The 14783-nt window shown below is 34.5% G+C and overlaps 3 protein-coding genes across 5 annotated transcripts in view; 2 read left to right on the top strand and 1 right to left on the bottom strand.

Annotated features, from left to right (window-relative positions):
- The first annotated feature begins 6110 nt into the window (after positions 1–6110).
- LOC110999155 (retinol dehydrogenase 12) lies at positions 6111–8885 on the top strand. Its single transcript, XM_022268080.2, has 5 exons — positions 6111–6638; positions 7059–7294; positions 7397–7633; positions 8202–8274; positions 8348–8885. Exons 1-5 carry the CDS (start codon positions 6357–6359, stop codon positions 8522–8524), a joined length of 1005 nt encoding a protein of 334 aa, XP_022123772.1. The 5' UTR covers positions 6111–6356; the 3' UTR covers positions 8525–8885.
- Positions 8886–9431: 546 nt separating this feature from the next.
- Positions 9432–13603, bottom strand: LOC110999161 (ras-related protein Rab-9B). Of its 2 annotated transcripts, XM_022268085.2 has the most exons (5): positions 13452–13603; positions 13103–13368; positions 12283–12483; positions 11893–12035; positions 9432–11081 (listed from the first exon to the last, which is right to left on the bottom strand). In XM_022268085.2, exons 2-5 carry the CDS (start codon positions 13310–13312, stop codon positions 10949–10951), a joined length of 687 nt encoding a protein of 228 aa, XP_022123777.1. In that variant the 5' UTR covers positions 13313–13368; positions 13452–13603; the 3' UTR covers positions 9432–10948. The 2 variants fall into 2 exon arrangements, with proteins under 2 accessions (XP_022123777.1, XP_045490139.1); XM_045634183.1 differs by having other exon boundaries at positions 13103–13603.
- A 666-nt stretch (positions 13604–14269) lies between these two features.
- The window catches only part of LOC110999148 (nuclear hormone receptor FTZ-F1 beta), a 29268-nt gene continuing 28754 nt past the window's right edge, over positions 14270–14783 (top strand). For both annotated transcript variants that reach the window (XM_022268073.2, XM_045632119.1), the window contains exon 1: positions 14270–14596. The gene's annotated coding sequence lies outside the window, so the exon portion shown is untranslated. The remainder of the gene's footprint in view (positions 14597–14783) is intronic.

Here is a 14783-nt window from a genome sequence, read left to right as displayed (position 1 = left end):
GCTTTACCGCATTCCTCATTTATTACTTTCCAGGTAGCTTTTACTTTATCCATGCTATTTTTTATTTTTGAACTTGAATATATAATTGAATATACTATATAACTTAATATATATTTATCAAATATCAAATATAGCCTTGTGTTGTTTTGCAGCAATTTATTAATACTTACGTGACGTCACGTAAGATCACTCATTTCCGTATTAATTCCGTATATAAGAATAATATTATTTATATGTTAATGAGCGTGAATATTATATTTTTTATGTTCGGCTAAAGTGGCTTAAATAAAAAAAAAACGAAACAACGGCTTCTCCCATTTACATTACTGGCCAAATCTGTTGCTGAAACTACATATTTATATCTTAACTCATCATCATCTAGCTTTTTCTTGGGATTCGGTCAGATTGCAAGGTTGCAATTATGATTATATCTATATTCTAAATACCTACCTTGAACTCTTAACATTTCAGGTAATTCATTCATTCATTTTATTTTTAATGGCGACTTCTGTGTCAATCACAATTCCGCCAATGTCACGTTCTAAGCATTATCACGGTGAGGATAGATTTGATGGATTGAATTAAATCTAAGCAGAGTTACCCAAAACAAAAATGACTTCACAGAAAAAAGACAACACACACAAAGCTTACTTCAATCATAGATATATACTAATATATACAAGAGGTTAACATAATACTACAAGTTATGGAGGGGAGAATCCTATAAGTTTAATTTATTAGCAGAAATAAATTTCCCTAACATTTTGACGATAGGACTGGATGGGAGGGAAAGAAGGGAGTTAAGGTTACATGGACGAGGGAAGTTTGGAGGTAGGTGGTCATATAACGAGTCATTAATTAGAGAACAGTTAAAAAATATATGATCTGTCGAGCCTTCGTCCATACCACACTCACAGAGAGAACTGTCTTTAATTTTAATTTTGGCTAAGTGAACGGGAGTACAAGCGTGCCCTATACGAAGACGGCAGATTAAAGATGTGACCTTTTTGCTTAAAAACTTATGTTTAAAAAACCACGGCGAACAAGGGATTGAATATTGAATATTGGCATAGTGCTTGCCGGTTTTTTCTTTAGAAGATTGCCAATCAATAGTCCAGGATTTTAGAAGGTGGGAGTATGCAAGAGCTGTTAGGTCGTGAGCTGAGATGTTAGGGTGCTGACAAGACCCGCAGAAAATAGCACCTTTTGCACAAGAGTCAGCAGTTTCATTACCCGCTATACCACAATGACTAGGTATCCATATAAGTACAATTTGAATATCTTTTTTACTACACCTAAACAAAGCTTCTCTTATTTTTAAAATTGTAATATGTTTTTTTTTAGATCTAAATGGATTAGAAAGAATTGCCTGTAAGCAGCTGCGAGAATCGGAAAAAATTGTAACTTTATTCAGGTTATGGGACTCAGCGTACAAAACAGCCTCCAGAATTGCAAAAGCTTCACCTGAAAATACGGAGGTCAAAGGAGGAAGTTTATAGCTCAAAACTGTTTTGTATGAAGGGACCCATACAGCCGCACCGATGCACTCATTACTGGGAAACTTGGAGGCATCAGTATACATCGGCAACCATCCCTGCCAGTCTTTAGAAATTTTTTCTAGAAAAGAAATGGAAGCTTGGGGGGATTTTATATCAATTCCAAAGTTTAAAATTATTTTAGGATCAAAAATGAGGGATTCGTAACTATTTAAAAACAAGGGATTACTAGGGAAACTTTCAACGGGATTAGGAAGACGAGATAGTTTCTTAAAACTGAGTAATAGGCATGGAACATTACCTGTACTAGATGGCATCGTAAGAGAAGATAAGCGACGTAATTTGGACAAGATGGAGTGTGAAGAATATTGAAGGACTTTGATGAAGAATCGGTCACTTAAAAATTGTCTACGCAGATACAGGGGGGGGTCAGCACATTCTATTTGGAGAGCATTGATGGGTGAGGATTTCATAGCACCAAGGATGATGCGTAAAGATTTTGATTGAATTTTGGAAATTTTGTCAAGGGCTTGCTTGTTGACAGGATCTAAAAGGAAGGTGCCATAATCAAAATGACTTCGTACTACAGCATTGTATAAAAGCTTTTGCGAGTAGGGATGTGCTCCCCATCTCACACCAGATAACGAACGAAGAACGTTAACACCCTTCTCACTTTTTTTAATGACATGGTTGAAATGGGGAACACCGTTTAATTTTGAGTCTAAAATAAGGCCTAAAAATTTTACATGCTTAGAGCAAGACACCGGGGATCCTTTAAATGAAATGTTACATTGAGGAACCCTGTATTTTCTAGTAAACGTGACTGCCGTACATTTGGACACAGAAATGGAAAGACCATGATCATCTAACCAATCACCCAAGTAATCCAGAGCCGAATTTATGCGTGATGATGCTTCTTCAATTGAATTTGATGAAAGGTATAAGGCTACATCGTCCGCGTATTGAAGGATCTGACAGAAGGAATTCACTACAAGCTCCAGATCATAGGTGTAAATATTATACAGGAGTGGACTCAACACAGAACCTTGAGGTAAGCCCCTCCATATAGATCTAGGAGACAGCTCGGTATTTTGGGATCTTATAATAACACAACGACACGAAATAGAATTGCAAATAAAACGTACTAACTTCTCAGGGATACTCAGCTGAAGCATTTTTTGCCTGAGCACTGGAACCAGCACGTGGTCATACGCAGATGCGATATCCAAGAAAACACCCACAAGGAACTGTTTCTTTTTAAAAGCAATCCGAATATCGGTGGTTATGACACTTAGACTATCCGTCGTACTCAAGCCCTTCCTGAAACCGAACTGGGATTTTGCGAGGATATTGTTATTTTCACAAAACCATTCTAAACGATTTTTAATCATATATTCCATAATTTTTAAGAGGGTGGAAGACAAAGCAATAGGTCTGTATGAAGAGAAATCTGATGGGTCCTTGCCAGGTTTAAGCAGTGGAATGACAATTTGTCGATTCCATGAGTCAGGAATAATTCCAAGATCGAAAAATATGTTGACTAAATCAAGATAGTATCTTTTCGTGCCTAACGAAGAATTTATGAGGAATGAGTAGGGGATTCCATCTACTCCAGGGGAAGAGTCAGAAAGACCATTTAATGATTTGTTGAGTTCTTCCAAGGAAAATTGACAATCCAGACTGTTTGAAGAGGGGATAAAAGAATTATACTTAAAAGGAAGACAATCATAAAAAGGGACTGAAGAAGGAGCCAATTTGTCGGCAAAGGAGGTAATCCAGCTGGAAGGATCATTGAAAGGGACATCGTAGGAATTGAGCGAACATCGGAATCTTCTGATCTGCCTCCAAACCACAGACGAAGGGGTACCAGGAGACATGCTCTCACAAAACTTATGCCACCCAAGACGTTTTTTTTTATTAAAAAGTCTACGAGCAGCTGCAGAGGCTTGTTGATAAATTAAAAAGTTTTCCAAGGTCATGCAGAGACTGTATGACCTTTCTGATGCTTTTCTTTTTTGAATCATCTCTGTGCATTCGGAATCCCACCAAGGAGGGGAAATTTTTCTATGTTTTGAAGGCTTAAGAGGAATATGTAAACAGGCAGATGAGTTAAGGGAATTGATAAAATCATTGTATGAAGATAGACAGTTTTCAGCAGAAACTGCGGGGAGCGCAGCTATTTTTGAGTCCATAGTGGATGAAAAGTCTGACCAATTGGCCTGGTTCAGATTAAATTTTAAGAGAGGAGAATGGCGAATAACACTCCTTAAATTGGATGGGAGATCAATGAAAATAGGGAAATGGTCACTTCCACATGTGCTCTCAAAAACCCGCCAGGATAGAAAAGGGAAGAGATCAGGAGAACAAAGTGATAAATCCACTGCGCTAGCGGGATTCTGAGATGGAAGACACCTTCTCGTAGGACACCCATTATTCAAGACACTTATGTTTATATCATCAAGTAAATCGAGTAGAAGGGACCCAAAAGAATCTGAGGAATGACAACCCCAAGCAACATGGTGGGCATTGAAATCACCCAACATGACAACAGGAGGAGGAACCGAAAGGATAATAGAACGTAAATCAGAAATGAGGTCAAAATGGGGATGGGGAATATAAACAGAAATAAATGAGATATTAAAAGCCCTCATAGCCACAGCATTAATACCATCACTATGAGGAAGGGATAATGAGTGGAAGGTGAGAGATCGACTGACCAAAAAGGCACAGCCAGCATAGCCATCATCCCTGTCATCTCGGAGACAACGATACCCAGAAACCCTAAAGCGGGAATCCGGCAATAACCAAGTCTCCGATATGGCTAGAATAGATGGAGAGAATTTGTTGATCAGAAAGGCTAATTCGGATTTTTTATTACGAATACTCTTACAATTCCACTGAATCACCAGATTCGCCATTTTTGGTAACAAATGAGTGGAGCAAGTTGATTTTTTGGGCAACGTGGGACGGTACGGGGATATCATCATACTTAGATAGCATGTTACAAATCAATGACCATAAGCAGTCAAGAAGATTTTCATTAGGGGAAACTTCATTGTTGATAAGGGAAGAGGGGCTTATGGCACAACCATTTGGTAAACATGAGGGTAAATTGGAAGTAATGGCCTCATGGGCCGCTTTATCATAAGATTTACCTGATGTTGGCCTAGAACGAGAAGGGAGAAATATAGTTTTCCTGTATGATGTAGTCTGGGGGGATACTTGGGAAGGTATAATAATGGGCTGGGATAAACTGAATGAAGAGGACGGGGTAGCTTTTGCAGAATCTGCAAAAGATTTGCCACTGCTAGGTCTAAAGCGAGCTGATGCTTCCAGATAGGATATATTTTCCTGCGACATACAGTGTTTAATATTTCTTTGTCTATTATGCTCGGGGCATGCTTTGTTGGTTGCAAAGTGTGGGGCAGTACAAAATAAACATAATGATTTTGTTTCCGGGATATTACATTCATCGCCAGAATGGGCTAGAGTACAACGAAAACATCTAGGTTTCGACCGGCATTGTGACTTAACATGGCCAAATCTGCAACAGTTAAGACACTGGATTGTCGGAAGTTGGTAAGTATCTACGGGGAGGGAATTATGACAGGAGAATATTCTCTCCGGAAGATTTTGTCCTTGAAACGTCAAAACAACGGTTTGTGTTGGAGTCCATGTAATTTGACCATCGGAGATTGTCTTGCGATTTAGGCGTCTGGCCTTGAGGACTATACCAAAACCTTCGGGAATTTCAACAGTCTCAACAAATTCTTGCATCGACCAATCAGCTGGGACACCTCTCACAAGGCCCATACGGGAAACATTATAATTGGGAATAGTAACAGAATAATTGCTGGAAGGTACTATGGGACTAGATATAAAATTATTGTCATCTAAACCCGACTTAAACTCAACAGATATTCTGTTACGACCCACTTTCTTAACACCATCTCGAACAATGTTGGCTACTTTGTTTTTGACCAAGAAGTGACCAAACTTAATTGGGCGGATTGATGTACCAGCGGATGGGTCAGCTTCAGGGCAAGAAACATGTACTATAAAAGGACCCTTGTCATTGACAAGGTAAGTCTTGGGTGAGTCAGTTAATGATGGATGGGTATAAAACCCAGGGTTGACATCATCAGCAGATGACCGGCCTTCAATCAATGGTTTTTTAGAGGGTTCCATTAAAACTTCTTTGTCAGTGTCGAGTCTGCGTTTGACACCGGGATGGGAAAACATTGAGGGGGATGAATCCATTAACTCAACCGGAGAAGAGACCCTATCCGGAGGATCCGGAGGGTCTGGAGGATGTTTCTCCATTAAGGACTACTAAAAATATAACAAGTTAAAGGGAAAAATTAAAAAATAAATAAAAATAACTTACGTTATTAGTTGATGTTATTAATTAACCACCACCAATTAGATAAGTCAGCTTAAACTACGATAAAAATAGAAAAAACTAAATAATTAAATCCGAAACACGTGTTAACACTTAAACCCGCAACGACGGAGCCTCCATTTCAGGTAAAGTAATTTGAATGTCATTTAGAATCAGAATTTCATGCCAATCTGACAGCCAAGCCAATTGTCAATTTGTCTGTCAAACTGATTTTATTAAAATATTAATAAATACTTATTCGAATAAAGTGGTTGCTTCGACGTTACTGAATAGTAAATAAATAATACTGTTATTACAAAGTTGAATTCGCAATTGAAGCTCTTAATGTTTTAATGCAATTTTTTTCAACAGTAAAAGGCATAAACTTGTATGGACCGTAGAAACCTTGAGGATCAGCCTTATCAAACTACGGGCGGGCTTGTTTAAATTACGGGTGCAAGGTTCATTAGGTGTTAAAAATGGTGTCTTCCTCAGTTATATATGCGGCGGTTCCTATTTCTCTTGCCGTAGCTTTGGGATTAATACGGCGTTGGCGGTCTCGGAATTGGGCTAAATGCTTAAGCAATTCCTGTTTGAAGGGTAAAACCTACTTGATAACGGGTGCAAACAGCGGTATTGGTCTCGAAACTGCCAGAGCTTTAGTAAAACGAAAAGCTCGGGTCATATTTGCCTGCCGTGATCTAGTTAAAGCCAAGGAAGTAGCTGCTGCTATTCGAGAAGAAGAAAAGTGTGGAGAGCTTGTATGTACATAACTGTTTATATTCATACAATATTTGTACCATACTTAGCAAATGCTAATTATCTTTTGTCTTCAACCCATTTTAGTGTAACAAAAGATGATGCCAATATGTTCTGTATAGACATTATATAATATACACATATTGTGTATGAAATATCAATCACCTTGCAATATTTAATACAACAACAATCACCTTGAACTTTGTAAGGGCGTTGCAGCCATTAATATAGTAATAAGCTATTTATTATTATTTAAAATTGTATTTAAATGGTTATAAAATTGCTAATTTACAAACAAGAATGAGAATTAATAGCATTTTAAAAACAGTTAATAGCAATAGTGTACAAACAGAACAGTGTAATGTACGGGCCATGTAATTTTTTTTAAGTGAATAAATTTAGTTACAATAAATCTTTTTCAGGTTCCAATGTATCTAGACCTTGCATCGCTTGAATCAATAGAAAAGTTTGTAGAGGTTGTTAAAGTTGGGTTCTATAAAATTGATTGCCTCATAAATAATGCTGGTGTGGTGGTACCATTGGCGAAGGATGAGAAAACCAAAGATGGCTTTGAAATACATTTAGGGGTTAATCATTTAGGCCACTTTTACCTCACTAACCTATTGATTGATCTGTTGAAAAAGGCTTCTCCAAGTAGGTTAGTAAAAATAGCTATAAATATCCTGTAAATATTTATATTATTGTTGAAATCATTTATTTTATTTTATTATAGTAATTACTAATGACTAATTTTTAACAGGGTTGTTATGGTATCGTCAACACTTCACGAACGGGGAAAATTGAACTTTAATGATCTAAATTTAAGAGGTGAAATTGAAGCAGCTAAGAAAGGGAAAAAGGATCGTCATAATCCCGGTTACTGCAATTCAAAATTGATGAATATGTACTTTGCTAAATCCTTGGCTGCAAAATTACAAGATAATTGTGTCGATGTTAATGCATGCTGCCCTGGGTTCTGTTATACGAACTTGTTTAGGTAAGAATTTTTGATGACAGGCACAAGTTAAGATATAAATATTTTCAGCAATAGATTTGGTCAGTAATATAAATGGGAGAAGCCGTTGTTTCGTTTTTTTTTATTTAAGCTACTTTAGCCGAACATAAAAATATAATATTCACGCTCATTAACATATACATATTATTCTAATATACGGAATTAATACGGAAATTAGTGATCTTACGTGACGTCACGTAAGTATTAATAAATTGCTGCAAAACAACACAGGGCTATATTTGATATTATGTTTGTATGATTTCATTCCTTATCATTGGCACACAATGTAATGCGGATTGACTGTGTTTATTTAAAGAAGTTGAGATATGGTGATCGACTCATGGGAAACTATTTCCGAAGATCCGTAACTACTAAATTTAGAGTACATGCAGGCCTCTGCGACGTTCATACCTCATAAAATTATTTATAACCAAATTCTTTATATGCCTGCACCATAAACGCTAGACAAACAATAGAGGCAGACATATAAAAAATAAAGCACACTATCCGCACGAGATTTCGCTCATTTTAAACTAACATGTTTTTACAGAAACTTCGTGAAATGGTATCACTACATTCTACTCGCTCCAATGGCCCTCCTCTTCATGAGATCAGCGAAACAGGTATGTTTGCTTATACAAATATTATAAATGTTTAGGGTAGGGTTTATAGGTAATTCTCTAAATCTCTTTCCAGGGTTCAGAGACTGTGGTGTTCTGTGCCACAGACTACAGCATCGAAGGACAGACTGGTAAATTCTACCGCGACTGCGCCGAGTATAACTCGAAATATAATTTCACGAAGGAGGAAGCAGAAAAATTGTGGGAGGTCAGCGAGGCTATGATCAAGGCACGGAAGCCGCTTCAACATTAAATGCATCATGGTGATAACAGGAATCTTGAGAATGCATTTTTTGAGAGCAATGAGCACAAAAGGATCAAACTATAGTCATGTCGTTTAAATAATGGAAATAATGTCATTTTAATGTTGACTGTGACGCTAATGTTTCCTACATTAAATAATATAAGAAATAGTTATTACATATATTTAGATAAGTAAATGGTCAATATTTTTATATAGGTAATATGTTACGTGTAATCTCTCGAATTTTTTGTATATCTTCACTTAATAAATTTAAAGAAAATGTTATCTGTAAAGTTATTAATCCAAAGATTAATGAAAACGTAGACATTAAATATAGTGTATTTTGGAAATAAAAAATTATATGGTTAAAGTATGCGTTTCTTTTGCAGTATCGTTTGTAAAATTCATTTCACGCACAAGTTTTCTATCCAATTGCAACAATTTATTTTTTAAGCCTTTAATTTCCTACTAAAATAAATGATTCACATTTCACGAGCGGGGGGGTGTGGGGGGGAGCCTAGCCTGGTTGGATAGTGGCACTCATGAAGTTTTAGTAACCATGAGTCTTCGACGCGAAGATTTTTCACTGTTGATGAGGCTTATTTTCATTTAAATGGATTCGACCGACAAAATTGTCGCTATTGGAACGACGAGAATCCAAAAGTGAAACATCAAAAACCTTATTTTAAGCGATATTCAACGGAGGTTTTAACATTTCATTAGATTAATATTTTTTTGATACAGATTGTGACATACAGTATCAAAAAATGTAAGTTCCAGCTTTTCTATAGGAATGATTTATACAATTACTTTGACATGTTGATAATCTAGAAATAATAATAGCGCACGCCGACGACTCATGTTGATCACTGATTGACATGATTTCTTTTAAAGGGTTTTCTAATGAAGTCAATTATACATTTTTTAAATACTTTATTCTGTACTCCATAACATGTATCACAGCTTAACAACTAAAAATAAGTGCATTTGTGCAAATGAATACAAAACATAGACTAAACTAATAAACTTTTGTAAAATATTCATCAAATACGAATTCTAAAGTTTTAGTCACATGTTCTTGACACTGTTATCTTAAAATCCATTTAATTGTGTCACAAACACGTATCATTCAATTCTAGCAGGACTTTTATAGTATATATATATATATATATATATGTATATATTATAAAAGTCACACATATTTATGTTTGATGATGGTCATCACTTCTGATCGCGTGTCAGGTTATTTACCAAGATATACAAGTCAGCAAATATGATTATCTTTCCTTCTAAATTAACTAGGTGGCTACTTCCTACATATATTATTGGTGTTAATTTAAAAACACTAATATACGAAATAAACCAAATATAAAAAAGGCCGAATATCCAAAATTCACCCAAACATTACTCTTTCATAACAAAGAATTAAGAATCTTAAGCAACGGTACTTGCAAAGTAAATTTACAAGAACAAGAACGTCCTGAAGCTAAAATATAAATATCTAATTAATTAGGCCTTAAGAGGTAGATTAAAATACAGTTTTAGAGCCATCGTTCGAGCTGCTTTGTACGGTTTAGGCACTTGGTGAAAATGATGCTCCCTGAAGAATCAATTCATTTACATTTACTAAGATTGATTTATTCAGTACGGAAAGTAAATTAAATTGTGCAAAATTCTACACTCATCCCGTATCTTTGTTCGAGACTTCATCCGCATGAAATTAGTACTAAAAGCTAAACGTCAAGTTAAAGCGATACAAGAACCCACAAGCAAATTCTTAATATTTAATACCATTTGTTAATTGATATGTTATCTTTTATTTATAAACCTAAGTCGTGCAATACTTTCAATATTAATCACAACCAAAATAGTTTCAGATTTGAATTTCAAATTTACACTTCAAGTGATTCTTATTTTATTACTTACAGATGTTCAGAAGAAAAAAGAAATAGTTCAGTTAAGTTCAAACATAAACGATAGTAAGAATAACGAAAGTTTTTATAAAACTTTGCAGTAAAGTTTTAATCTGTACAATTGAGGTGATACTTGAGATTCTTTTAAAACATTAACTGAAATTAATAGTGTAATTAACTAAGTGCTCTACAAATAAATTAGTAAAACCTAAACATAAATACATTAAAAAAGCAATATATTATGCCAATCTTCTCTTCTGCCTCATTCTACTCCCGTAGACACCTAGCATCCGCCATCGCCTCCTTCTTTATTTCTTAATAAATTACTATTTATTAAATCAATAAACATTCGTGTTGGTAAAATAGAATCATAAAACAGTCAAGGCAACTAATATTTGCTCACCTCGAGCTATCAGTATCATGTGCTATGTGCTAATCTACTAAAAGATAATACCTCTTTGGAATGTCTTGTAGAAAACGAGACACGTTTTAATAAATATAAAAAAATATTCTCATCAATCTATACTTCCATAAAACGTGAGCAGCAAGTCGCTCGGAGACCCCCAGTTGGTGCTGATCCATGTAAAGTAACAGTATCCGGATGATGTAACATGCGAAGCTCTCTCTCTGCCTTTTCTTCGAGATTTGCCCATCTGAAAGTCATCCAGTTATTTAAAGAAGGCTATATTTGAGTATCACATATCAGGCACACGACCGACAACTTCCCAACTCAGGGCTTTGTTTGTTAAATGAGTTTTAAAATACAATTGTATTTAACTCAACAAACTGGACATTTATATACATTTACATATATTTCTTGTGTGCGTGTGTATGTGACTGAACTCCTCCTAAACGACTGGACCGATTTAGACGAAATTTTTTGTGTGTGTTCAAGGGGATCTGGGAATGGTTTAGATTCACGATTTTGTCCGCTGGACAATGTTTTTTTAATTAATTTTCAATTTATTAGTTGTTGTTGATTTTGGAATGTTTTACATTGGATCCGACAGACGGCGCTACCATCGCAGTGTCAAATTTTAAATAATATTCGAATTTTAATTTTAGTCTGTCCCGAAATTTAAAAAAAAGTTTTGTTATCATTGTGTTATATCGTGTGTGACCATGTGCTGGATCGTTAGATATTGTCATAACATTTGAATAATAATTTTCATCAAAATGGCTTATTAAAAATTGAAATTTTGAAATTAAAGACGTGTAGACAGGACAACGTCTGTCGGATCCGCTAGTAATCTTGTAATAAGGAATCTAAGGATTGAATTTTTCAACTATGTAAAATTCTGTAGTCATATGAGGGTACTCGGTTAGATTTACCAATATCTAATAAAATGAAATAAAAATGTATATCACCTAATAATGAAACGGGATGGTTAAGTTTTGATTCGATCACAGACTATTTTAAATTAAAAAAAATAAACTGCAAGATGCTGTTCAAAGTTGATTTACCTTTGTACAGCCATAGAAAATGCTTCAACAACATTATTATCAGTCTTGGCCGATGTCTCTATATATGTGCCAATTTTATTTTGCTCACACCATTGTTTCAATTGATCATGTGAAACTTCTCGGTCTTTTGAAGATACATCTGACTAAAATAAGTAACTAAATTAATAATTTTCATATGAGAATATACACAAATTTTTGTTTAAATACTAATACAATTTACATTTAACAATTTAATAATTGTAATAGTTATAAAGTTGTATTTGATTTGTTGGAGGATTAATCAGGCATTTATTAAACAACTATTTAAAATGTTTATAAAAAATTACTCTTATGACAAAATAAATACATTTCAGTATTATTTCACATTAAAGGTATTTATTTATATATTACCTTATTGCCAACAACAACAAAAGGAAACTTTTCAATTCCATTTTTTACTCCAGCATAGTGTAAAAACTCATTCAACCATGTTTTTATATTATTAAAAGAACCTCGGTCATCGATAGCATATGCTAAAATGCATATATCAGTACCACGATAGAATGGGGTTCTAAGAGATTTAAATCTTTCTTGGCCAGCTGTATCCCAAATCTGGAAGAATATATAATACTTGATGTTAATTTTACATGTATTTTATATAACATATTTTATGTTACTTTATTGATTGAAATTTAGTTTATCTAGACCACAATTTTTTTTTATTTAGCGAGATATAATTTCTACCAAACAGTAAATAGCAAGATTTATATTTAAATCATACTTTGAGAGTGCTTTGGGGAGGGGATTTGAGGAGGCATAGGAAAAATAGAAAATATTTAAATAAGTTTGGAAGTGGTACCATGACAATATAAATTAAAATGTTAATCATATTAGTCAATTTAAGATTTTATATATATATATATAGATTATTATATATATATTATAGGATAATAAAATGTCCTCAAACACACATTTCATTTTCTAAAATTTATAATAAAGTACGTCCTTGCAACTTTTGTTATAACCACATTAGTGTTTATACTTATACTTTGTAGAAGTAATTTTAGTAATCCTGTATTTTTCTCTCTTTTCTTTGAAATTATTATAGTTAGCAGCTATTGTAGAAAAATATTGCTGGTTATTTAATTAAATGTGTATTTCCTTTTCCCTAGCTGTAGGCATACTAGTAATCAAAAAAATATATATGACAAATAAATAATTAAAAGTTTACCTGCAATGTGTATTGTTTTCCACTAACATCTAACATTTTATTCATAAATTCGACGCCTATCGTGTGGAAATTATGATCGTCAAAGTGATTAGATATAAATCTACTCATTAAACATGACTTTCCGACTCCACCATCCCCAAGGATTACAATCTTTAACAAAACATTTTTATTCGATGTCCTGCCGTAATGCTGATCGTTTTCCTCGACCATTGTGGCTTCATTTATGTCATAATAAGTCACAGTTTACTCCTTTTATTACTACAGCCTTGAAAGTTAAGTAAATGTTTGCTTGATTAATTTACCGTTTCAAGGATATCACCTTAATTTTAAATTATTTTCGAGTGAGATATATCACATAAAAGATAAAACCTTTTATGACCAATTCTAGTTTGACCCGAAGCAAATTAAATATAACAATATAATCATAACACAAAGAACTACAGAATTAATTACAACTAAGAACTAACAAGAAACAGCTGTGCAGCTACAGCTTTAGACAGAGTAACAGTGACTGATGACATCACTCGTGAGTTGTTTGTCAGTCGATGATTGTTATTGATGGTTGACAGTTGACACAAAAAAATCTTGCAATTTGCTACATGAACCGAAAAATAAATGTTTTTAAAATAAATAAACCTGGTTTTGTAAACAATAATTTATATTCTTTATCCATAATATGATTTTAGGGATTTTTCAGCTAAAAATGTTTTAATGAAATCCGCTAGATGTCTCAAACTACATTATAGGCGAGCAAAGGAAAAATATAGATGGCAGCGTAAAAACTTATGAACGAAATATATCATCAGTCTAGCAGTATTTCGTTGTTGCCATCTTAGTACTTCTTCCTAACTCGAGGTAAGAATATAGTCTAACATTACTAAATTAAATATAAGTGCTTAAAATAATTTCACTTCTATTAATTTTATTTTATTTGCCTTAATACATACAGAAGTTGTAAGTAATACTGTAATTTTTTGACTTTGACGTTAAATTTTTCATGTGAATTAGGAAATAACTTTTAGCGTTTGAAATATCTATATTATTCTGAGTTACAATTTTAGAAAAATTAATAAACTAAGCATTTGTCTAAACAATAAACGTGGACCGCCGAATTTAGTGTAAAAAAGCTTGCAACATTGGTTGTAGAAATCACGCATCTGTGGTTTATTCTTATTCCGCTTTGTTTTGCGGAGGTGAGAGGACGATTAATAACATTCGTAACTTTTTGTTTCTCAATGTTTTTTTGTTTATGAATGTTTTGTGAGTGGACGAATATAAATTAATCCATTAGAAGTGTTTTTTATGAAACTAAATAAGTGTACGTGATAATAAAAACTGGAAAGCTTTGAGTAATAGTTCAAACGTTTCGATGTCAATAAACTTGTCGTTGATATTTTATGGGAAAGGTGTGCCGCGTCGCTAAATACCTGTTTGCGGCAGGGTGCACGAGTTCGGGAGGCGGTTGGCGCTTAGCTGCCATGTTATAGATGCGAGGTGAGTGGAATTAGGCACGTTCGAGGCAAGGCAAGGGTTTGCGCGGGACGGGACGTCGTGCATTCACCTCTGACCCGAGCCACTCAAGGTCGGTGCGCCGCCTGAAGGTCGCTGGTCACGTGACGCAGGGGGTGCCTCACCCTTACTTGTCAGTCGCGTCCTTCGTAAACACTCATATACACAAGTG

This window comes from Pieris rapae, chromosome 2, assembly GCF_905147795.1.
Source record: "Pieris rapae chromosome 2, ilPieRapa1.1, whole genome shotgun sequence".
NCBI classification, from domain to species: Eukaryota; Metazoa; Arthropoda; class Insecta; order Lepidoptera; family Pieridae; genus Pieris; species Pieris rapae.
The sequence above is the reverse complement of the archived record's forward strand: the minus strand, read 5'-3'. Positions and strand labels throughout refer to the sequence as shown.

What these genes read in the sequence shown, in the direction of transcription:
- LOC110999155 (XM_022268080.2), top strand. Translation starts at nt 6,357, where the DNA reads ATGGTGTCTTCCTCAGTTATATATGCGGCGGTTCCTATTTCTCTTGCC. An exon ending in AAAAAGGCTTCTCCAAGTAG is followed by an intron (nt 7,295 to 7,396) that starts GTTAGTAAAAAT and finishes AATTTTTAACAG; the next exon opens with GGTTGTTATGGTATCGTCAA. An exon ending in TCATGAGATCAGCGAAACAG is followed by an intron (nt 8,275 to 8,347) that starts GTATGTTTGCTT and finishes ATCTCTTTCCAG; the next exon opens with GGTTCAGAGACTGTGGTGTT.
- LOC110999161 (XM_045634183.1), bottom strand. Translation starts at nt 13,312, where the DNA reads ATGGTCGAGGAAAACGATCAGCATTACGGCAGGACATCGAATAAAAAT. An exon ending in TTGTTGTTGTTGGCAATAAG is followed by an intron (nt 12,036 to 12,282) that starts GTAATATATAAA and finishes TACTTATTTTAG; the next exon opens with TCAGATGTATCTTCAAAAGA. An exon ending in TTTTCTATGGCTGTACAAAG is followed by an intron (nt 11,082 to 11,892) that starts GTAAATCAACTT and finishes GATGACTTTCAG; the next exon opens with ATGGGCAAATCTCGAAGAAA.